We start from the raw sequence: 24,178 nt of genomic DNA, 5'->3' as shown, positions 1-24,178 counted from the left end.
TCCGGACACCGTGACTTGCCCGAAGAAAAATGCCGCCCAGTGGCCGGGAGTCGAACCCGCGACTGCCAGCGCCGCAGTCGACGCGTTAGACCGCTCGGCCACCTCGTCCCCCAAACGGCAAACTCTGTTTGAGCGAATTGTCTAATTTTGCAGTATCGACGCCCAACAAATGTGATTTTAGCAATATACTGTCAGCTATAATGAACGTCATTTGATATCGGGTTTCTAAAAAAAAAAAATTAAAAAGAATGTTTATTCGTAATATATATAAACTACATATACCCATGCCTACGTATTGTGTGTGTGCGTGTGTGTGTGTGTGTGTGTGTGTGTGTGTGTATTTCCGGTTTACGAAAACGTTGTTTTAAATCAGCATCAGCCCACCACTGAATTGATCATTGCGCGTCTAAAACTGATACAGATTTCAATCGATACACATAATAATATTATACATTCCGAAGGTAATCTGCATTATATTATTGGTGCCATTCGTTGTTTATACTTAGCGACCGCCCGCCCGCACGAAAAGTAAATTATAATTCGATTTGAGAATGAAATCCCTTCTACCTTCCCGCCAACTCCCCCCCCCCCCCCCCGGTGGTCGTTGTACGAAATCGTACGTTTATGGGACAATTTTTTTTTACAAAAGAAACTCGACAACATCGCGAGTGCGCCATATTATAATGATACACCATGTACATCGACATACAGTGCATGTTGTTTGCGTACAGTACTACACTACATCGATCTACGGTTTTCCACTTTTTTTACACGCTAAATAGTAAAGAAACCTGTGAGCGTGCAACTGACAATAATATTTACGTTCTTTCGATATTATGTACACTATGCGCAGATAAACCGTTTATCTATTCACTAATGTGCGCGTTAGCCACAGTTCGGTAGAGCCGACGTCGAGAACTCGCGTTATTTGCAATATTGTAATCGATTTTCTTTTCCATGGAAGTTTTTAAGTTAAATAATAATATTATGCGTTTATGTTTACGTTTCACGTGTACAGTACACAATATTTGTGTGTAATTGTTTTTATTTCCCCGACGAAATATAATACTGTGCACTACGAATTCGATTAGAGTACAATTTTATTATTATGTTTATTTTATTGATAGAAGAAAAACATTTTAGAAAACAACTAATAGCATTATTATGCACGATCTACGTATACTTTACGAAGGAAAAACAGAAAAACGCGATTAGGAAAAATGCACTTTGAGCACTATATATTTTAATCGTGCACGCAATCCACGTTGCTAGACAATTTATTGTAATAATAATCATTATAATTTTTTCCACTGTAGTACGTAAATTGTATTTATTTCTCCGTAGCAAAATAAGTAATTTTCTCATTTATATTAAAAGTCTTTAATTAATATAGAGCACATCGTTAATATTTGACTGCATTAAAAAACGTCTGTCCAGACACCGTCCAGCCGGATAACAAGTTTAGCGATAACCTGCAGCTATACATGTAAGTCTTAGTTATGCTTGATTTTTCCGTATACACTTTGCACATATTATAATATTATCTGTTGACTGTTATCATAATGTTACGTAAATGTATAATATTTAAAACGACTACCGAGTAAGCAGTAAGCACTCATAATATTCAACCAGCGCATGCCCCCTCCATAGGGGCGGTGGAGGGTCAGTGGCGTAATTAGGGTTGGTTCTAGAGCAGAGGTATGAGAAGGATTGGGGGCGATGTGCAATTTGCTCAAACTACGTACCTACCCTAAAATAAAATATGTTTTTAGTCGTGTATTATAAATTGTACAAAGTGTATATAATAGAAATAGCTGACAAACGGTATTAACTAAAATTAGTAACAATATAATATGTAAACTATTGTTTAATACTCAATTAACAATATTGTATTAACTATATAACAATATTTAATTATCAATCTATGATAAAACCATATAAAATGTATGAGAATGCAAATTATTACACAATTACCCAGACAGCATTTTATACAGTAACATTATAATCACGAATAATATTATTACAATGTCATAATAATATTTTTAGTCAAACATTTGCTGTCCGGGTAAGAGTTAAGACAGTAATACAGTGTATTGTAGTGTATCTGTCAGTTATTTCTGTTGCACTCTGCATTATGATAGTTCCCCCCCTATCTTTTACGCCATTAAAAGCAAAAAAATACTCCTGCACACTTAATAGGTAAAAACGATTAAAAAAAAAATCGTATATGCTGACAAAGTCCCGCGTTGTTTCAAATGCCAATTCCATATTACGTGTTCGGCATAATATTATAAAAAAAATAATATCCATAACCCCTTCCCGCCGTCATTAATAATTACGCCACTGACACCGCGACCGTACTTTGCGACCGTCGCACGATTGTGTAACAAATATAATATAATATTAAATTAATAACACAATATATCGTCTGGAAAACATTATTAATTATTATTATTGCATTGCCGATTTTTGCCGTTACATTATCATGTGGTCCACTGCGGCGAAACGCGTCTACGATAACGATTGACGGGAACTGTTCGGCGGTGGGTTGGAGGAGGAGAGGGGGGTGGGCGGCGGCATCGGTGAACGGGAAAACGGCCGCGGCGCTCGTGTGTGCAACGGGTATGGGGAAAAAAACAAATTCGCCATAAACCGTCGAGGCCGTCCGGTTGATTTTCGCGAAAAAAATTTCATAGTAATGATAATATTGTTATTACCATTGGTTTGCAGTCCGCTGCGACCGTGGCACGGCGAGTCGATTTGCGACACGGTTGGGTAGCGGGGAGGAGGGTGGCTAGGGGCGTCGGATAGATGGCGCGGTGTTCGGCGCGACAACGCCGAAAGAAAACGGGACGCTCCGCGGACCCCCGCCGACGAAGGGATCAAGAAACTCGTCGCGGCCGCCGTCCCGTTTTCGATTCACCGTCGACGCGATCGCAACGCTCTTGAGCGTCATTCAATGGGGGAATAAGGAAATGCGATGCCCGCGCAGCTTTCCCGTAGGTACCACCGTGCAGCGAGCTACACCAGCTTGTTGGTGCCACGATCGGACGGTCGACCTCTCCCCCCCCCCCCCCGCGAGAAAGGAAAATGCTGTGCCCGACCGGCCAAAAACTAAAAGTGTGACATCGAAGAATATTATGACCCATCGCATCGTATTGTAATGGTACAGTAACGACGATCGCTTTATGTGTTTTGTCGGCGGCGCCGCAGCCGACCTTACGCCGACAGCCTTGTCATTGAACCGAGAAATACCAGTTCTATTGTTGAGCGCGGAGGTTTTTTTATTTTCCGTCTCCGCTCGCGCGAGCCTCGGTAAAAGTTTGACGGCCGTTCACCGATTTTTTTTTCATTCTAAACAATATTTTCGTACCTCGTCGTCGTCTCCCTCTGTCTGCCACAGGAGGTAGGTAGGTAGGTAGGTCTTCTATACGTGCACCGTGTTTTTTGTTTTTTTCTCCTATTCCATTATAATACGCTACACATAATAATAATAATAATAATATAATGTGTACCCGGGGCCTGTGCTCTTCAATTACGAATTATATCCGGCCGAGTCGGCGGTGGAGGAACCGATATAATATTATATTATTATTATTATCATTATTATTACCGGGCCTCCGCGTATACCGTTATAACCCGGACCGAGGCCGTTCATTATAATCATCAACGTGGCACGTACACACGCGCACGATCGCTCGTGCGAACGCGAACTATGCGCACTCGCGGCTACACGTGCACACACATTCGTACTACGTCGTCATTGTGTATTCGTGTCCGTGTGAGTGTGTATGGAATAATATTATTGTGATAATATTGCATTATTATTTTTATCCGTCGCGAAATCGTCGCGCGACGTCGATGTGACGATGTACGACTGCGTGCAGTGTGTTTTAATATTATTATGTTTTAACGAAACCATCATGCGATACTACTGCGACGCGTCTCCTGCTGTAAAACATAATAATAATAATAATAATAATATATACGATGTTATTGTAATAATATATTATTTTTCGTTTCGCATGCGTGCGGATATAGCGTATGTCCACTCTGCGGCGGGCAGTATTGATAATATTATTGTTATACACGCATGAATGTGTGTATAAGCGATCACGAAACCCTTTTGTCCGCGACCGCACCACACTCCGCGGTGTAAAATATACCTATACAACGTGACGTTTATAAATATTTTTCAATGCATAATAATATAATATAATATTGTATTACATTATGTGATTAAACGGCGTGCATATAATATATACAGTGGAATTACCTAGATTTTGTGTATATTATAATATCGTTGTACATAATATTATTAGTGTATAGTACGCGAGATCCTGCGCATGTACAGATATTACCGAAATAAAAGGGAAACTGCGATGAGACGATTATATTTTTAACGAGCTCTCTCTCACTCCCATTTTCTCCGTGCCCGTTCCATAACCCCCTCCCACCTACAGTCGGAATATAGGTACCTACGTGTATGTACCTAATCTATTATACATCGCGCGATGCACGTCGCCGTTTTACAGCGATTACCGTTGTTACTTGTTACGCACGTCATTTCATTTCCATTGATTTTTATAATATACAAATCGACTAACGATTATAATAATATTATAGTGGTTATAACACTGATGTGTTTATAATCGTTTGAAATCATGTTACGTTTATAATTTAAACATATTATTATTATTAATAATTGTATACTATTTACTAATTAGTGTATTTTAAAATCAATGGTTGCTGCCTATGCTATGCGTCTACTCCGGACACTCCAGTACTAAGCCGTGTGCATTCGTTTCGGTAGACCTGACGAACGATAAGCGTCTCTACATAATATAGTGATGCATTAGATTGGAATCAGTCGGCTAATATAATACTATGACGTATTGATGTTCTACGTTCCTTGTTTATTATTTATGTACACGCGTCTGCGAGAACTTATATTGATTTTCCGTTGGGTGGGTGTGATTCGCGTGTACATTTTGAGAAAAAAAAGTATGTTATTAATATTTTACCAGCGGTGACACGATAACGAATGTCGAAAAGCGTTGCGAACACTAGAAGGTGTACAAGGTGCAGTGTTGTGTGTGTAGGTAGGTCAGTGTTATGTAGGTGAACCGTATTACAATAATATTATAAGAGCAAGCGACTGCGTTCTACGTATAGCTTTATTATTATTGTAGAACTAATGTAATGTTGTGTTGTTGTTATAAAATGTATATGAGCAGTTTGAGAATTCCGACGTGGTATTGGATGGATCGAGTTGTAAACTTACTATATAGACTATACTGTACTATATAATGTATACGAGAATCGAGAACCCACGGATACTACATAAACCCTACCCTCCTGCCTTCGTCGAACACCGCCAACATCAAAGTCGTTTCGAGACATAAAATATGTAATATAATTGGGAATTCGGTATTTCTGCACTTTACATTAAATTAATTTATGTTATACCATATACAGTGTCTGCACTTCGCAGGCCATAGGTTTAAACGGTTTAGTACTTTTATACCTTAATAACAATATCACAGTGGGCATTAGAATATAACTGAAAAACGTTAGAACAATAACACTAAACCGTACCTTTGGTCCCGAGATTAGAGAGTCTTCAACTTTAAGTCGTTATCGCTCAGTCGTACGACGACCGGTTAACCAACAAGAGCTCGTTTATTCAAATCGAATGTTTTCCGTCGTCAATCCATTAATTGTAATAGTGCTCTTTTCACCCACCGACTCTTGGGCAGCATAATATAATATATTATTATATTATAATTTATAAGCCAACACGTGACGTTTTTGATTTGAACGCACGTGATAATAAACGGCAATACTTTTTTAATGGTTATTGGTGGGAAGAAGGGTCTACGATATTTCAATATTATATGGTTATCATACCCCCTCAATTTGATAAACAAATTTTCTCAAACAGGAATAAAAAAGATAAATTACCTATACCTATTGTCGATTATTTAATTATTAAAAACGAATTAAAAAGTACCTTATTACATCAATAATATACTACCTTCTAATTGTCTTTTAAATACTTTGACTAAATTATACGGCTATTTAAGAAAATATAAAAATATAATCATACAAATTACAAATTAATTATACAAGATTTAAAATATTTTAATTTAATTTCGATTTGTCAAATTACATGTGGGGCAAATTAAAGTATAGGGGACACTAACCTCCGTTGTGCGTACCTTCATTCATAAATTTCTATCAAAATAATATATTTTATAACACATTGTTCATCGTTTTAATTATGTTTTGCCATAATTTAATATTGAAAAATCTTTGCAACAGACGTTTTATAGGTATATTATTGCTGGTCAACTCGGCGTAGGTACCTGTTGAACCTAAATTGAACACGCGTCGATTTGTTCTACACTTTTACACTTTTATACGTCTTATTCGGTCTTCTTTTACCACTTGTCACAAACATTTCACTCGTTATTATCCAGGTGAATGATTTCTTAACCCCGTTGGACGCAGACAAATTCCACCTACACTCGCAGGACCTCCGTTTAGGACAAAATAATAATAATTGTTATTATTTATTTAACCGGTCGCAATTTTTTGTGAAAAATTCTAACATAGGGGTGCCAGGGTAACGTATTTTTTGTCACCGGGTCCACTTTAATATAAATGTCTCTTACCCCATTACAATATTCGATAACCACGAAATTTCCAATGCAGTGGCTGTCATTTTTAAGCTTAAGCGGTAAAGGCGCCCGGTGCCGATGCCATTTTGTTATCAAAAATACATTCTGTGGGATCCGGGGATACCGCCTTGTAGAATCAACCAAATTTCATAATTTTTTTTTTAATTGTTAGAGGAAAATATTCTACAGCCCACATCGATCTCTGTTTTTCAATATTTTATTCTCAAACTTTATGATTTGTCTAAAAAAATATAAGATAAAAAGCATTTTTTACAAATTTTTTTAATACAATTATTTGAAATGAAATACAAAATCTGCAGAGATCGATGCGGACTGTAGACAGTCTTCTTCTTTCAGATAAAAAATATTCATTAAAATCCGACAATTCAACAAAGCCATACAGTTATTCCCGTGAAATAATTTTTTCGATATAATACACCCTATCGACCCCCCCCCCCCCCTAAATAGGTATCGGATAGTAGATTAGTGGAAAAGTATTTTAATTGAGGTGGTAATTAAAATATAAAATTTTATTGAATTTCAGAAAATTTGAAAAACTGGCACCGGGCCCCTTAAGTATAATATTACATGTTAATATATGTTACAATATATGCAGTGTAGCATGATAGTGAAATAGATAAATTATTACAAATTCATACAAACATAATTATCATATTATCTCTTAATATATATCAACTTTTAACATACTATATGCCTATATAGTATTAAATATAAATAAATAAATAATAATAATAACATCATCTCAATTTATAATTACGAGAGAATGACGTAATATCTAATAATTTCACAAAAAGAATAAAACACTGCCGTAGTAAATAATAAAAAAAATTTCTAACCACACGTTTTATAAAAAAATGTAATTCGTTGATGACTAATTCAACATTTATTTTTAAACAATTGTTGACGTGTGTGAGTTATTCTACATTGAAATTTCACAAAATTTTAATTTTGTATAAACACGCACATACTTCCATCATTAACCTATATATTATAATATCCTTCTTTAAAAACAAATGTATATGGTTTTTACGAACATTGATCGAAATAATTTTAGCCAATGAAATAAATAATGTGCAAATAGGTAGTCCAATTCAACCGTGATTCAGTTATCAGTTTAAATAATCAGATTTCATGATTTTTTTTAGCATTTAAATATTAATATAATTCAGTGGTTTCCACTTTTTTCCACATTTTTCACACATTTCCAACATTTTTATTCTACGCCTCTCTTGTAAATTTTCAAAAATCTCATGCCCCCCCCCCCTTAAATTACAGTTTAGACGACCTTTTTTTGTTTTAGTGATTCCAAATAATATCTTTATTATATTATAAAACTAATATAACTTCTTTATTTTATTCATAAAAAAAAAGGAAAAATATGTAAATCAAGTATAAAACTTAATAATTATAATAGTATTATCAATTATTTTTATATTTTTGAACACAATTTAATAAATATTTTTATATTAAATATTAAAAATAAAATAAATTTATTGCTTTCAATTTTACTCATTGTAAAATGGCATAATTATTTTGACAGCAAAATTCTCATTATTTCGTCATCCCTATATTCCTCCTTGCGGTATTATCTACCTATCTAATGTAAATATTCTTTTAAAAACTTGTATGGCTCTTTCAATCCGTACACTTCCATTAATTTTCCTCGAGGTTATTGGAGTTCATATATTGATCGTTTTGTGAGTGAAAAATAAAACTTTGATTTTATTCATTGCGTGTGAAAAATACTGTAATTATTATAGCCTATAGGTATAGACGTAAACATCAGTAAATAAATACGATATTTAATTTCAAATATAATTTCGTGTTTTAGTGTAATTACGTTTTTGGACTAAATAGCTACAATAGTATTATATACATTATATACATCTATCGAAATGTTGACTTTAGAAATACGCGCGACTAAAGGGGACCTAAATACCTTTCTTGAGTACAAAAGCTGCAGCAGCAGTAGTAGTTCACAGTGCTGTAGTAATATAGTCATAGTATAGCGATTATTGTAGTAGAAATAAATAATAATGTAGTATTAGGTATAAGTATCATGATTACTGCAGTAATAGTAGTAGTATTGGTTGGAACAGTAGTGGTCGTATAGTATAAGTAATATTACTAATAAGTGTATATAAAACAAATAAAAAAATAAAGGAAAAATCGATAGCCACTAAGAAGTGTGTATATATATATATATATGCATAAACAATCCCGACGATTTCCCGGTAACTACGACTGTGGTGGTGGCGGTGTCGGCAACGCAAAGCTGTTTGAATAGTTTTTTTTATTTCAATTTTTTTCCTAAGCGAAATCAAAAGTTTAATAAAGTAAAACGCGTGCGACTTTTTGTCTCTGTCTCTCTATCTCTGTACTTCTCGTCCACTATACCTTCACATGTTACAATGTTATTTTTATTTTTTATTTTTTTTTTTATTTAAATTAATCAAAACATTCAAATAAATATTACAGTTATATGTAACTTAATTAATTAATTCAAATCAGTAGCGTAGCCAGGAATTTTGTATGGGATGCGGGGGGGGGGAGGCTAAGTATACAAATACAATATGTATGTCTTTTGTTTACACTTTTTATGTTTTTATTAATCTTGATAAAATTCTAAGGTCAACACAGTCAATGGGGGGGGGGGTATATCCCCTTAGCCCCTCTGGCTACGCCACTGATTACAATTATAAATGTTGAAATGTTATGGAGGCACGCATGTTATGGTCCAACGCAACTGCGTTTATTATATTCTATGAGTCCGACCGTCGTACCCTGCGTTCCGATCGCGGACTGCTAAAAAGACAATACGGTCAATACCGCCACCGTGTCATAAGTTATAAAACACTTAAACACGGAAAGAAAACCGAACTGCTCGACGGCCATTGACTAAAATAAAAATAATATAATTTGTACTTATCACTATCATATTATTATATACACGCCTCGCGATATTATTCAATGTTACACCGGCGGGTTAAATGAATTCCAAGCGGGTCACCGTAGATTGAAATCATCGTCGAGAGAGTTGTAGACATGATGTAGAATACTTCGGGCTCATAATATTTCTGTAGACGTTGTCGTACACGCGCGCACAACACTCAACTCTTATAATAATATATATATTATGCTGCTATGAGTATATACGAAATGAATGATCGGTCTGGAATTTTGTATTATTATTATTTTGTTATCCTTTTGTCGACTGCTTTATAATCTCCCTGCGTCGGCGGCGGCTCGAGGAAAAGGAGTATGCGCAACGTATATTTACGATTATTGTTTTTTTTTTTACTTTTTAATGTGTTTATTTTATTATATAGTTGGTCCCGTATTGGGCGAGGTAACTTTATTTTGAACGATATGTACCCACTTATTGTTATATATTATAATATTATACACACTGTAAATTTGTGCGTGGTTCATTAAATTGTATCAATAACATTATACTCACCCGACTTCATAATATCATATTATATATATATATATAATACTGTAACTGTAACTGCAAACTGAATAGAATATTATATGAATTTTCATCGTTTATATATATACGTTTTGAAGACCAATCCGCCTGTTGGGAAATCTTCGAAAAGTGGCGTTCGCTTTACGCTATACGTACAATATATATATAAGAAATCCGTGCTGTATATATGTGACGGTGAGGCAGCTGCATTACAAAGTGACTTTCTAAAAGATTAAAAATAAATCGTATCATTGCGTCATTACAACAATAATAATTGTTGTTGTCAACGTTATGTAACTTAAGTGACGCGCCAAGGTGTTGATATAGGCGAGCTGAATATTATAGGTATACGCATGGTACATACCTACTATATACCTTCCAACTGTAATCTGTATTATCACTGATTTTTAAAAAATTACTTCCTACCCCTGGTGATTATTCTCCGTCAGTCTATAGCGTTTCTCCCCGAGTTTTTAATGACGGGATGCGTGCGTTTAGAGCCGTAGAATCGATTTCCTTAGCACTTCCTGACTCCTGCAGGGTACTTTTAACTTCATATTATATAGATAGCTTTCTCAATCCCATCTGTGTACCTGTATAAGTTTTGTGTCTCAACGTCAATCCTGCAGGTAAACCGCGTGGCATAAACCATCGCCGCCAGTCGCCACAGTCGTCGATCGATACAGAAGATGATCCGCGCGGGTGGTGGGTCTTTCGCGCGATGTGAAAAGGTTTTATCTCGTTTCGTTTTGCAAAACTCACTTAATTCGAACAAAACCCGAATTCCGACCAAATATACCGAGAAACTGCGAGACTCACGCCGAGAAATACTTGCAATGTAATTTATACGCGATGGGAGACGAACGACCGCCGCGAAAGCTCTTCTTTTGACTGACAAATGTATGTATTAAGATTTCGTAGAACGTGGGGAACTCGTTGGATTGTACAATCTTATTTATATATCACACGAAAGGTCAGTAACACTGCAGCAGTAAGTTGTGTAGCGATGGATGTACGAGGCGATATTATTATATGTATTTACTTTCCCCACGTCGACGGTGGTTCTCATTCAATCTCTCCAATTTAAAATATTATCTTTTCTGTAATATACATAACGATTTAAAAACGAACCGTTGTGTGTAGTATTATTACAACTTCTTCAAAACTACTTCTCCTACTTCTAATCTATTTATATATATAATTATGAACCCCTTCCCCCGCTGAATTTTTTTTGTGTACGCTTCTGCGCCTATAATAGTAAAGTATATAACTAACTAAGTCTCGGATAAATTTCAAATTCACAAAATACATATTATTATTATAATTTATAAACACACTAGACATGCTACGATAAAATGAGAGTTTCGGCGTGATTCACGTGATGTCAGCGTGGGGTCTTGCTATACAATTGTTATAGACTTATATAGCTGTATGTATCAGGGAAGACTTATATTACAGTCGCGTGTAGGCACACGTGCATTTGCAGTGCACGCGTCGGACAGGTGTTATACCGGTGTCTTCACGGTCGCGGTCGTTCCGATATACAGTCATATAGACATGCGGAAAAAGGTACAATATTATTACTATATGCACACTGCACACATCACATCCCAACGGTTTTGAAAAAACAAGTCGCTCCCCTCGCTGTTCAATATTGTATATAAACTTGTGTTGTCTTACGCGTTCTACCATCGGGCGCGTTCACGAAAATTATACCGCGCATAATAGCATACGTCCTACTTATGTAAAATATTATCAAGTTATAAAATATATTATGACTTATGGTCGGAACTAAATTATAACGCGACGACTGAAAAAAGTCGTCTGTTTTCCAATTTGGTGCGTTGAACATTTCGCAGGATTCGTTGTTTATTTAAACTTTCAACAAATTGACTCGGGAGGTTCAAACCGTACACAACGTGACACATATAATCATTATACATACACGACTGCCGGTGAATAATAATCGATTCGGTACAGACGCACGTCTGTATTGCACACATCGACTTGTCCATACTATTCTAAATAAATCGAATTAACCAATCGCAGACGAATTGGACCCGACATTACATATCACACGACGACGACGACGACTAGGGAAAGGAAGAGGAAGAGGAACTAACCACGAAGAAGAAATGTACTGGAAAAATACAATAATATCTTGTATATAACCTTGCAAACCTACTGCTTTAGTCTCTATGGCTTAATATGGTTGGGGCCTGTGGGACAGTATAGAGATGAAGAGTAAAATCGAAAGCGCGTTTGTATTTTTCGATCAACTAAGAAAACTTGTTTTGCTATTTATTGCACACATCGTTTTAAACGGATTAAACGCTGACGTCATTAAATCCGTCTTGTGCGGCACAAGTAAACGCTATATACGCACTGTGCTGGCACTTTAGCGAACGTAATTAGATGACGTGGGAGCATACATATGATGTGTAGGTTAACCATTTATATATTATAATATGTTACCAGAAACGTGAATAATTGATTTTAGGCAATGTGCATAAGAATAATTATATGTTTCAATTGTATTCTAAAAATTGGCATTATGTATAAAATGACTAGTTATTTCATAGAATAACTGAATTTTTATCTTAGGCTATTTTCAAAAATATATTATTTATTCAAAATTATCTATCCTTTATAGTTTCTAATTATTTAAAGTTTAAACATAGGGAAGTGAGGAGTGATACTTAGAATTAATATAATTTACATTATTTTTGATGGATTAAAAAAACTCTTGTCTTATAAATTGTACCATCATGTATACCAGTTAATCGTTATTCGTTGATTAACCACTGTCCTTGTGCTGAGGTTGAAACCTCGTTAACTTACAGTTAATACACTTTTTAGTTTTTTAGTAGACCGTGATGGGATGATTGGGCTTCTACCTAGCTGATTCAAAATGCCATCCTCTGTTGTCAGATTATTCGCATTTCGGATAACGTTCGGGATATGGTATAATATATTAAATCCACTTGATATATTATATTACCGTTGTAAATTTGTAATAAACATTAATTGTATTATGCCCATGAACATAATATAATACCTTTGTATACAATACGATTGTGTTTACTCAGGTGTCTGCAATTCTTATTATTCTACGCGTATACTACCATGTATCTACTATCTAGGTATAGATAGTTTATACTACATGACTGCATATTATGTAGGTAATTGTTTGAGCAATTACGTTGAAAGTAAATTGGATGAAAATCGTATTTATTTTCATGTGCCTACAGTAGGTATAATATATAACAATCCGAAGAAAACATTATTCTCGTATCCTGCGGTACATAATATGTTGTGGCGACTGTATTCAATGCGCCAACTCGTCTCGACGGGGTCGGTAACTATATGGTAGCCTCGCGTCTGTCGATGGAATTTTCTTATAAAAACCTAAATAAATATGATTACTATTTTACTATTATTTGTTATATAGATATATTGCTATATTAAATTATGCAACTATGATATTTTAATGATTCCCCGGACTCAACTTCAGCGTCATCGTCGGCATCAGAAAAAAAAAAACAGATACGCGTCGTACAAGTGCGTTATAGGTATATATTAGCGTGTAATATTCGTCGATTCAAGGTCGTATTGTGGATGTAAGGAAAAAACAAAACATCAAAAACTGGTCCGAATCTATAAATATTTTGTACTCAGATATCATACGCAACAACTATAATACACGTATAACAACCACTTCGGCGACGATTGTCTGTACAACGATGACCGAAGAAACCGGAAAAGACGAAAATCAAAAAAAAATAAATAAATAAACGAGAGAAAAATATCATAATATGAGACGAACGCGTACGTGTCTAACGTATGAAAACGCTCCTTTGTGCGTCGAAAATAATAAAACGCATCCCTTTCGATTTTTCAAAACCTTAACGATAAATTACGAATTTACCAAGCGCCTCACTGCCACACAACTACTGCCGCCGTTGCAAGCCCGTGCGTGCAGGGTGTTAGGTCATTTCTTCCGGGCCGGCGGCGGACGTTTTACGACTGTTTTGAAAACCGACACAATACCGTCAAAAATCGAATGCACGCTCACAAAATGTCGTATTGATGGCATAATAATACACGTTTTTCTCGTGTTTGTTGTCGAAAATATTTATTGAAACGCGTCACGACTTGTCTACCGGTGTGTAAATAGTGAAAAACAAATATTTTTTTATTGTTATTACTCGTTGTTGTTGTCGTCGTCTCGCAGATCGCAATAGCTATTATACCTACTGCAATAATCTTTACGTATCATACAACCTACAACCATTATCGACATCATCGTATTTACGAAATCTTCGACTTCAAATTTACACAGTACTAGAGAGTATTAATAGTAGACAACAATTGAATTGAACGGACGAGAAAAAAAATTACGATCGTCGTGAAAAAAAATTGTGTTAAAAACAAAAACTCGATTGCGTAGCTCGATATTAAATAGCGGTCTTGAAGTTTTATCGCGTTGGTTTTTCTTGTTTAATTTGTTTGTCTTATATAATTGCCGTATTAAATTCGACAACATAGGTATACAATATACAGTTGTCTACCACAGCGCGGTACAATTATTAATATTGTCACGAATTATGAACGTTTTTTCGACGATTGTTATTGCGACGCAATCGAGTCGTAGAGTAGTATAATAATACGATAATATCATGAATAAACATATTTTTATCAATTATCAGTAAACGCATACTTTTTTGTCGGATCGTAATCGTTCGAGACGCGCCGTATTCTTATCAATGTTTAACATTGATAATTTATCTATAATCAGTTTCGAAAACGACGAATCAAAATACAGTTTATTCAATGCACTTTTATAACGTAGTACGTACTATCACTAATATAGTGTGCACACGCCGTGGTGTGGTGTACCTATATACATACATACATGCAATACACGAAATATGGATCACTGACCCCGTGGGCATTTCTGGCTTTCTGCAATCGTTTTATAAACGACTAAAGGGGTTATTGGCTGTACTGCGAAAGGGCCGCCGGGACTGCATTAATAGTATCGTATTTGTGGGTGGTATGTGGGGGAGGGAGGGCGGGCAAAGAGACAGTCGCCTTTCAAAAGTCGAAAACAAGGAAACGCAAACATACATTCACGTAATATTACATACATTTATATTACATTTGTTTTTATGGTAGGTACTAAGTACCTACAAAATGTTGTGACTATAGTCGTGTCGACGACGCAAAAACAGTGACGTATCGTCCAACCTGGAATTTTTTTAACACACCGTTTTCGTACATAATACACGTACACACCGTTACGCGTCGTCCCTGCCGTCCTCGGGTCCGTTATATTATCCGTTCGCGATTAGCATACCGATTTGACAATATATCGCGCGCGATTTCTGGTCGCGACACGTCATCGATCGTAGTCGGCCGATCGTCATCGGCGTAGTCGGTAGCAGGAGCTCACGGCGATTATGCGTGCCGAAGAATGTGGGGTGAGGATTTTTTTATTTCGGTAAACTTTTCACTTGTTAATGGGCCGTACACCGCGATCGCTCTGTACAAACACACACGCGCGCGCGCCCCGCCCCACCACCCGTCGCCCGACCCATAATATTCCGTCCCACTTCACGTCCGATTACAACTGTGCGCGCGCCTGTGTGTGTGTCCTCTACCGCCTGCCCGAGACATGCACCGCCGCGTGTACCCCCCACCAAAACGGCCGCCCGTCCACTGTAGCGTTTTCCCCGCCGCTCGCGTCTATCCCTTCCACGTTGCATTCGCCGGTGGTGGTGGTGGTGTTGCCGGGTGGCGGAGTACATACACCGCTACCACCGGCGCGCGCGCTGGTCTCCTCTCACACAACGGCTGAGGCGGCGGACACTCAATATGGCTTCCGTACGATTGGTCTCCGGTCGCTCGTCCGTTCCGTAAAAAATAATAATAAATTTTTTTTTTTTAATTATACAATTTTTTTCTAACGAAATCAGTACTCGTTATTTACAAAAAAAAATATTTCCAATACCTACAATATTTCGCGTGATCGTCAGTGGGGCCGCCGCCCTCGAGTGTAACATATTTCTATTTCATGTAAATCGTTTTGTGCGTGTGTGCTAAAATCTGTGGCCGTATCGTAAAAGTGTGTGTGTGTGTGTGTGTATGTATGTATATGTGCATACGTCCGATTCTATAAAATATTATAGTAATTAATGTCGGTGTTGTGTTCCGAGTGACTAGTGTCGGCGGTGGTTGCTGTCGGGTACGACTGGTGAAAATATTATATAATTGATGTGTAGATCGTTGTGGCTTTATAGAGTTAAGAGTCGTCGAGTGTCGGTGGTGTAAATCCGTCGTCGGCGTCTCTGAGTGCGATATCCACTATGTCGTCTTTCTGAACCGCTTCGGAGAGACCGTAACGCCGCTGTTGCAGTCGTCGTCATCGTCATCACCATGAACTACCGTCCGAAACCCAATCCTTTCGATGGCTTGAGGAACTCTCCGTCTTCGCACAATCGTGGAGGACTCAGCTACATGACTACGTGAGTGTTCTTTTCGCGTTTTTATTTCCCCGCTGTAGCCGCACCCATCGCCCTACACTTGGCATGGAAACGTTTACGTCCTTCGCCGTCGCCGAAACCCCTCGGCAACCCGATATTTGGGTCGTAGAAAGTGGGCATTTCTTATCGCATTCGAATTAGCACATAAAGTTGTGGTCGTCGATCGCCGTGCTCGTTCCCTGTCCACGCATTGATAACGCGCGTCCTATAAATTAATGTGCACGTGCATAGGCGCAAATAGCGTTTGGGATTTGGGGAGGGGGCTAAAGCCTTACTTTGATAATATTGAATAAGCTTTAAACAAAATGTAGGAAATGTTTGGTGGGTTATGGACATTTGGGGGGGGGGGGACTTAGCCCCTGAAGCTCTCCTATTTGCACCTATGTGCACGTGTCTCTGACCAGCGTCGAATATCTGCCGGTCAAAGTTCTTTTCCCCGCCACCGCATGCACCAGCCCGTTCGAAAAAATCGGTTTTCATTTAGGTTCCATTTGCGATGACATAGGTAGAGGCAGTAGTATTATAGTAGTGCCGTACTGTAAATACTTGTTTAAGAGTGTACGGGATGTCGGGATCATCCGATTTCCGTGTGTCTCGCGAACTTCCCCCTTCGGTTGAAGAGGATTAACGAGAAGATTGCGGACGAAACCCGAACAGAGCCGCTCCTCGTCGCATGCACCTTACTCACTTACGTTATTACTACTTATATACAAATATATATTATTACAGAAGTGGTCGGCTGTCGAACAGGACTTTCCGTTTGGGTCCTCTTGACTCCGTCTATTTTATTGTTACATGACGTATATTTTTTTGTAATATCAATAAATTATCTTCGTCGTGAACAACGACCCGTTGTGTATGTGGCGTATATGACGTGTCGACTTTTATTTCGTATCAAAACGACATTGACATTTTCTATTGGAAAGTCGATGGCGAAAATTTTACATTCGCGCGATGAGGATGGTACAAAGTAGTAGGGGCCCGCGTCGAACATGAGATTAGAAATCGGGTCTTCTGGGTGTGTCTTATCTCGTAGAGTTTATTATTATTAGGTCTGTTCACGTATGTAGTAGAGATGGATGGTTGACAAAAAAAAAAATGATATAATAATAATTTGATAGGTGCCTCAGTGCCTGTATAAATGTATCATTATATAAACCGTCGTCGTTGCAGCCGTTTTACCTTGAAAACCGCCAACTGCTGTCGTGTGTGCGTATACTCATCGTAATATCTGATGAATAAATTACACGAAAACACACGACGTTTTATAAATTTGAAATTCGCCAATCTTTGACGAATCGTCTGTACTTTATGATCGTAAAATGTCGGAAGAGGTAAACGGTCGATTGCTCAATAAAAATAAGTGCTCCGTATCTGTATGTGCTCGTACACTGTATGCGTTTGACTAGAGTGGCACAACCTTTTTCTTCTTTATCCTCCGCGCTCATCGTTATCTATTTAACGTTTAACGTATTAAGACTTGTCGTGTAACGTTTCTCTTCACTCGTATTTTTTCCACATTAAAGCTCGGCGGACGGAGAACCAAGAGAAAATTTTCCAACTTTACTGTAAACAGCTTGCGTCACGAATCACGATTACAATAATTTCAATAGAATGAAAAAAAAACGCGTAAAATATATTATACTTATTTGAATTTATCATTCAATATATGTGGTTGTCGCGCATCAACCTCTCGTTGTACTCAAGCTTTTTATTTTTATATCACAAACATTCTTATTTTCTGTTTATGACCAAGGTACCTATATATTATGCATAATAAATAATAATTCCCCGTCGTTATAATACAGCCATTGTACTATCATAACATATATTGTGGACCGATTTCATAATGGTTTATTTTTCAAGCGAAGAGGATGAGTTCAATTAACGTCAATTATGTCGAATAAGGATTTTGTTTTCGATGAGCACATTCGCGTCTAACATTGTTTGTAATTCGGTGTTTGCTACGCTTCGATTCGTGATTATACAACACTACGATAGTCGCCAATTTGTTGTTTAGAATATTTGTTTTTCTACTATTAATATCATTATTGTTATCAATCAGAAGTCATATGGTCGATTTAGATCGTTACCTATGTTATATTTATTAAACTTTGTTTTCTTGCATTATTTGTCAATAAAAGAATAAGAAACTTTCGAAATTATTTTTTTTGTAAATCATATAATGTAGGTATATTGTTTGCTTGCGTTGTATATTTTATTATTATGTTTAATAATAAGTTAAGTGTTACATATTATATTTGTCACATACTCACATGATATTTCATTCAATAAAACCCCATGTATTTTATATCATATTATTTTCTCTAAAGGTACTTATGTTTATTTTTTAGTAGGGTTTCTTTTTGGATAAAACATTCAAACGTCTTAAGTAGGTACCTACAAAACATTTAAATAAATGTTATGCGATGGAATGTTGTCCAGGTACCGAAATGCTATTGCCTATTGTACTCTGTAGTTTTATAATGTGATACGTTCTTGAAAAATCGTTCCATACAGTATAAAATTTCGGATTAAACGTATTGAACAAATGATATACTATGTAAAATTATGTAACATTATTTCGGGGCGTTCACAATTAATTAAAATGAACTTATGTCTTAAAATAATTTCCAATTGTAATGGTGTTAATATTATCCTTTTACCGAATAAGAATTATATATTTTGTTTCATAATAGTTTACACTATATATTACAATACTAGCTGATTTCGTATTATCGTGCACTTCGTTGCCCGTTAAAAACACCAACTCTATATGATTCAAAATTTGAGTTCAATTTGTAATTTAATACCCGGCGTTGTGAAGTTCAAAACCTTGAAAAATTCCCATAGATTAAAGATTTTTAACACAGTCATAACAGCGGTTATAGGAGTCACACTCATTTTGTTGGTTATGACCTAATGTAAAATACAGGCCTAAAAATTATATTCAATCATAACTATTTTATTCTATGTGACTAATAGAAACCTTATAATAAACAATAGTATATTATTATTTATTATTATTATTTCTATAAAAATTCTCAAATTTGCAATAAAATATTAAGAGTCACTTATTGAAATAAAATGTAACGTACAGATTTTTGGGATAGTGTAGCTTTCTGACGGTAACATTTTTTAAAATCGGTAAAGTAGTTTCAGAGATTACCCCGAACAAACAAACAATTTTTCTTCTTTTTATATTATATGGGTATAGAGACAAATACAATATTTTATTATCTAACTACCTATGTAATTAATTTTGTTTCGATAAAAAGTTTTTAGTAACGTTTTCTATAACGAAAACAAAATAAGCACCAATCATAGATGATATTAAACATTTTGTGTGACGTAATTAATAAATGCTCTAAGCCCGGAGGTATAATATTACATTCATATTATGTAATAAAATAAAAAGAATTAATATTTAAATATTTACTTTAACAATATTACAAGTTTACAATAGAATTTTGTTTAAATCGATAATATTCGTTGTTGTTTTGTCGGATAGTGGGATTTGATAACAACCAAGTGTTAATTACCATTTATATTTTGTTAAAATGTTAATTATGTTTTACTTGTCAATTTTCCCTGATATTTATTTACTTTGACGTTGGTCCATATAACATATTAATTATATTATTTATGTACTATGATTTTAGTTTGAGAAATGTTTACCTCGTTTTTACTTGGAATATACGTTACTGGACTAATACATTGTAGGTGTATTTCAAATTACTGGGGTAAAAGATAAACCGAATTATATCCGTTTCCCTTAACCCTTTGAATTTATGTGCTTACGGATGAAATTAAACTTTCTCTTATTGCGTAATCGTAAACTATGCGACTATTACATAGAACATTTTATTAAATAGAAGAATTATATTTTATATAGGTAGTACATATCTATAATATTCTAGTATATGTACGTACCGTGCCTTACAGTCGGCAATCAAACAAAATGAATTATTGTCGTCGTTGTGGATGCGTATACGAAAGCGTGGAATTCCACAAAATGAATAACGAAAGATATCTAAAAAATTTTAGACCTGCGTCTGTTTGTTCTATAATTATTTTTTTTGTTTTCGTAGTCGGCGAGTATAAAATAACATTGTATTTACGCGGAACACCGTTAATGGGCGCGTTTATATCCATCAAAAGTCGGTGTGTGTGGGTTTGTGCACTTCATGACCCAGACTCGTACGCAAAATTTAAAAACGGAAAAAAACGTCACGATCCTTTACGAATATGCAACAAAAGTCCACCGTCCGAGTTATTATTAGTCGCGCGTTGCGTCTATTTCGGGATTTAGATATTATGACGAAAGTTTAATAAAACCCAATCCAGTCAATAGATTCAGCCATGAGATGATATTTTGAGTGACCAATATTGTCAAACGTCCGTTATGTTGTCTCAAACGATCAACCATTACCAATACCGCTATGGTAATGATATTATGATAATTAAATATTGTTTCAAACTTTCAACAAAATCGTCCGCGACAACGAAATTAGTTCACGTCTTCGTGCGTATAATCGTGTTGTTCTAAACTATTATATTATTATTATTTAATTGTATTGTTTGTGCGGCACGAACTGTGTTTTTTCGTCAAAACTGTCCCTTTGGTAGTTGGTGGGTGGCCGGCACTCGGTAGGGATTATTTTGGGCCACACCGGGAAGTGTTCGCTTCTTTAGCCGAAAATCCATCGTCAACACGGGTCGCGTTAGCGCCGGCTTTGTTGTTGAAGATTTGTCAAAACGGTCCCGGAAATCGATACCTCTCGCACCGTGTGTCCGATAGAAGGTTTCGCCAGTAGCTGCTCACCCAATCTTGTTTCCGACTTCTTAATAATAATATAAATAATCATCCCGTACCTACGGAGTGAGGTGGGTCGTCGCGTCATCCTATCTATTTTATTACTTTTCGAACAACTATCAATTTTTAACTAAAACATAATACCACCGACTTCGTCTTCTACTTTATTGGTAATATTCGATAAGCGGTTACTCGACGGGGGACGACAACGGAGATTATTGATTATTTTATTATTTACGAAAAAAATCATATTTTATTATGTATAAATAAATGAAAGGAATCGCTCAAAATCGTTTCCGGAATAGACGACGACCACCACCACTACCACCGCCGCCACCTCCACCACCACCACCATCTCAGGTGCTGCCGCCGCTGCCATCGGTTTAAAGTGGTCGTCGCGGGCGCGTGAGCGACGTTGGCGACCCGAGCAACACCGTCGGCGGCACCGGATCGGTTCTCCCCACTCGCTGGCGGAACAGACGGCAACGTCGCACAACTGCGGCGGGCCCCGTTTGCGCGATGACATCGCCGGCGCGCGCGATAATATATCATTTCACATTTCGGTGTTATTGGCCTCCTTTTCAGGGGCGTCCTCATTCGTCCGCCTTACCCACCCGCGTACACAGTGCCCACCCCGATCTCATCGCAATAGTATTAAACTGAACTCACCGCCGCGGGGGGGCCACATATTATGTGTACGATATTATATACATGGTAATATCGTATAATTATATTATGTTGAGGGGCAACTGAGAGAGGATGAGAGAGAGAGCGAGTAAGACATCAATGGACGCCAAAGATTCTAGATCAGACGTCGAGGAATTCGAAGGAATAAACATTTGTGATCTGTCCGTCCACATGTCCTCCCCGACCCTTTTGTCGGCACTTGTGGTACTACGTTCTTTCGCGGTACGTTACAAACACGTCTGCCTGCAGCACCCTGCCGGCCGGCACCTGGCTAACCTGTCTGTGCCCATCGTCTATCGTTTTCATTGCCATTATCAATGTCATGCAAACAATTTAATTTTTATGTACTATCGAGTTGAAATTAGAAGATTTTATTATCGTACACAATATTATCATAGTCGATATGATTTTATTCTCGGAATGACATTATCATTATCATCGTAATGATGTTTTCGGGTCTTGTGGTGTACAGGTGTACGATAATGACGACGACACTGTCCGTCACTGTCTTTGCGCTATTTTTTTCCAGATATTTCATGCCTGACTTATGCAAACAGTGCTCATCTGGTTGTTTATCTTATCGGCAGTCAACATTGTTTTTATTATTAGTATTGTGACGATGGTCGTTTGCTGGCGCCAACGTCCGTGTACAATATTTTGTTTGATAACGGGATTTCGTGTTGTCTTAACAATGCTAACGTTTTAAATTAAGCCTTTCGGAATTTGTCTCTCCCTCGTATTGATTTCAGTTCCGATTTGCGCGCGATTTCTATCTCTTGTATATACACTTGCCGCGATTTGGTGAAAAACGATTTGAATCCGATTCCGTTTTGTATATTTTTGGTAGGTGATATTTTATTTATTTAGTTTTTCATGTTTTTTTAGTTTTTGTGTCTACTTAAAATCTCGATATTGTAAAAATTGTATTCGGATATAATCCTATGTATGTATTGAAACCGTGAAACATATTTGGCGACAATTATTCTCCACGCGTGCGTTAAGACGGTCGTACGTGAAATAAATCTTTTAAAATATGATGTCAACATTTTCAAAATACTACCAACGAGTTCATATAATATGGGTTTTGAATGTTCCGAATTAACATTAATTTTCTATATAATGTGTTATTAGCAGTTTAATCTGATTATACGTATTTTTATTTTTTTTTGTTAGTATCACGTGCACGGCTTAAGCGTATCATCTCGAATCCCTAAAGTATTTTTGATACAATTTTTGAGCTTTATCCTACTAATGTAATTAGAAATGTATTAAGTTTCGACATGCTGCATAATATAATATAACATATTTCTAGTCTTTATTATTTGTACGATAAGATAATAATTAAAACGGAAAACATATATACTGTACTATGTATATATATAATAAATATACGATACATATCAGATACTTACTCCAAGTATAAACGCAAATAATACAATAATTAGATCATTTACAAAAATATAAAACGTATTTTAAGCAATATTATTTACACGGATACTGTACGCTAGACGTTAAAAATACAAAAAGTATACGTGTAAAGACACATTTACATTTACACGTTCGTAATCGAAAGCCAATATTAGTAACCACCAAACATAGTAGCACAATTAATATTCTAGTAACATTAAAATTTTAACATTTGTAAAATATCTATATAATTTTCTGATGGGATTTATTTTGTGTATAAATTAGCAAGTGCCTAGTGAATTTAACCTGATAATTACATGACGTGGGCCAGATTACATATTCATGAATCACGTACAAGGTTATGTATTGATCTACAAAAAATAAGGCCCGAATGTAATACCTTTGCAGTTTTATCTATATTTTAAAACTTTTTTTAATAGAATTGTATCCAAACAGTATTTAAATAATTTAAAAAAAAACGTAACCTCTATTTTTTTTTATCTACTCACTAAAATATGGATTTTTCTTGGTTACGCGCGCGCTTTCA

The 24,178-nt window shown here is 36.2% G+C and overlaps 1 protein-coding gene across 5 annotated transcripts in view; it reads left to right on the top strand.

Moving 5' to 3' along the window:
- LOC132949747 (AF4/FMR2 family member lilli-like) overlaps positions 1 to 24,178 on the top strand; it is a 159,045-nt gene that overhangs the window by 80,434 nt on the left and 54,433 nt on the right. The window contains exon 1 of one of the 5 annotated variants that reach the window (XM_061020797.1): positions 1,468 to 1,486. The exons of 3 other annotated variants lie outside the window; for them this stretch is intronic. Coding sequence is in view for 1 of the 2 variants with exons in the window: in XM_061020794.1 (XP_060876777.1) it covers positions 16,615 to 16,703 (89 nt within the window). In the remaining variant the exon portion in view is untranslated. Of the gene's footprint in view, positions 1 to 1,467; positions 1,487 to 16,023; positions 16,704 to 24,178 lie in introns of those variants that run through there. One more of the 5 variants, XM_061020794.1, reaches the window with a different exon arrangement.

The sequence above is a fragment of the Metopolophium dirhodum genome, chromosome 7, assembly GCF_019925205.1.
Source record: "Metopolophium dirhodum isolate CAU chromosome 7, ASM1992520v1, whole genome shotgun sequence".
Classification (NCBI taxonomy): domain Eukaryota; kingdom Metazoa; phylum Arthropoda; class Insecta; order Hemiptera; family Aphididae; genus Metopolophium; species Metopolophium dirhodum.
Note: the sequence above shows the minus strand (reverse complement) of the source record. Positions and strands in the feature narration are given on the sequence as shown.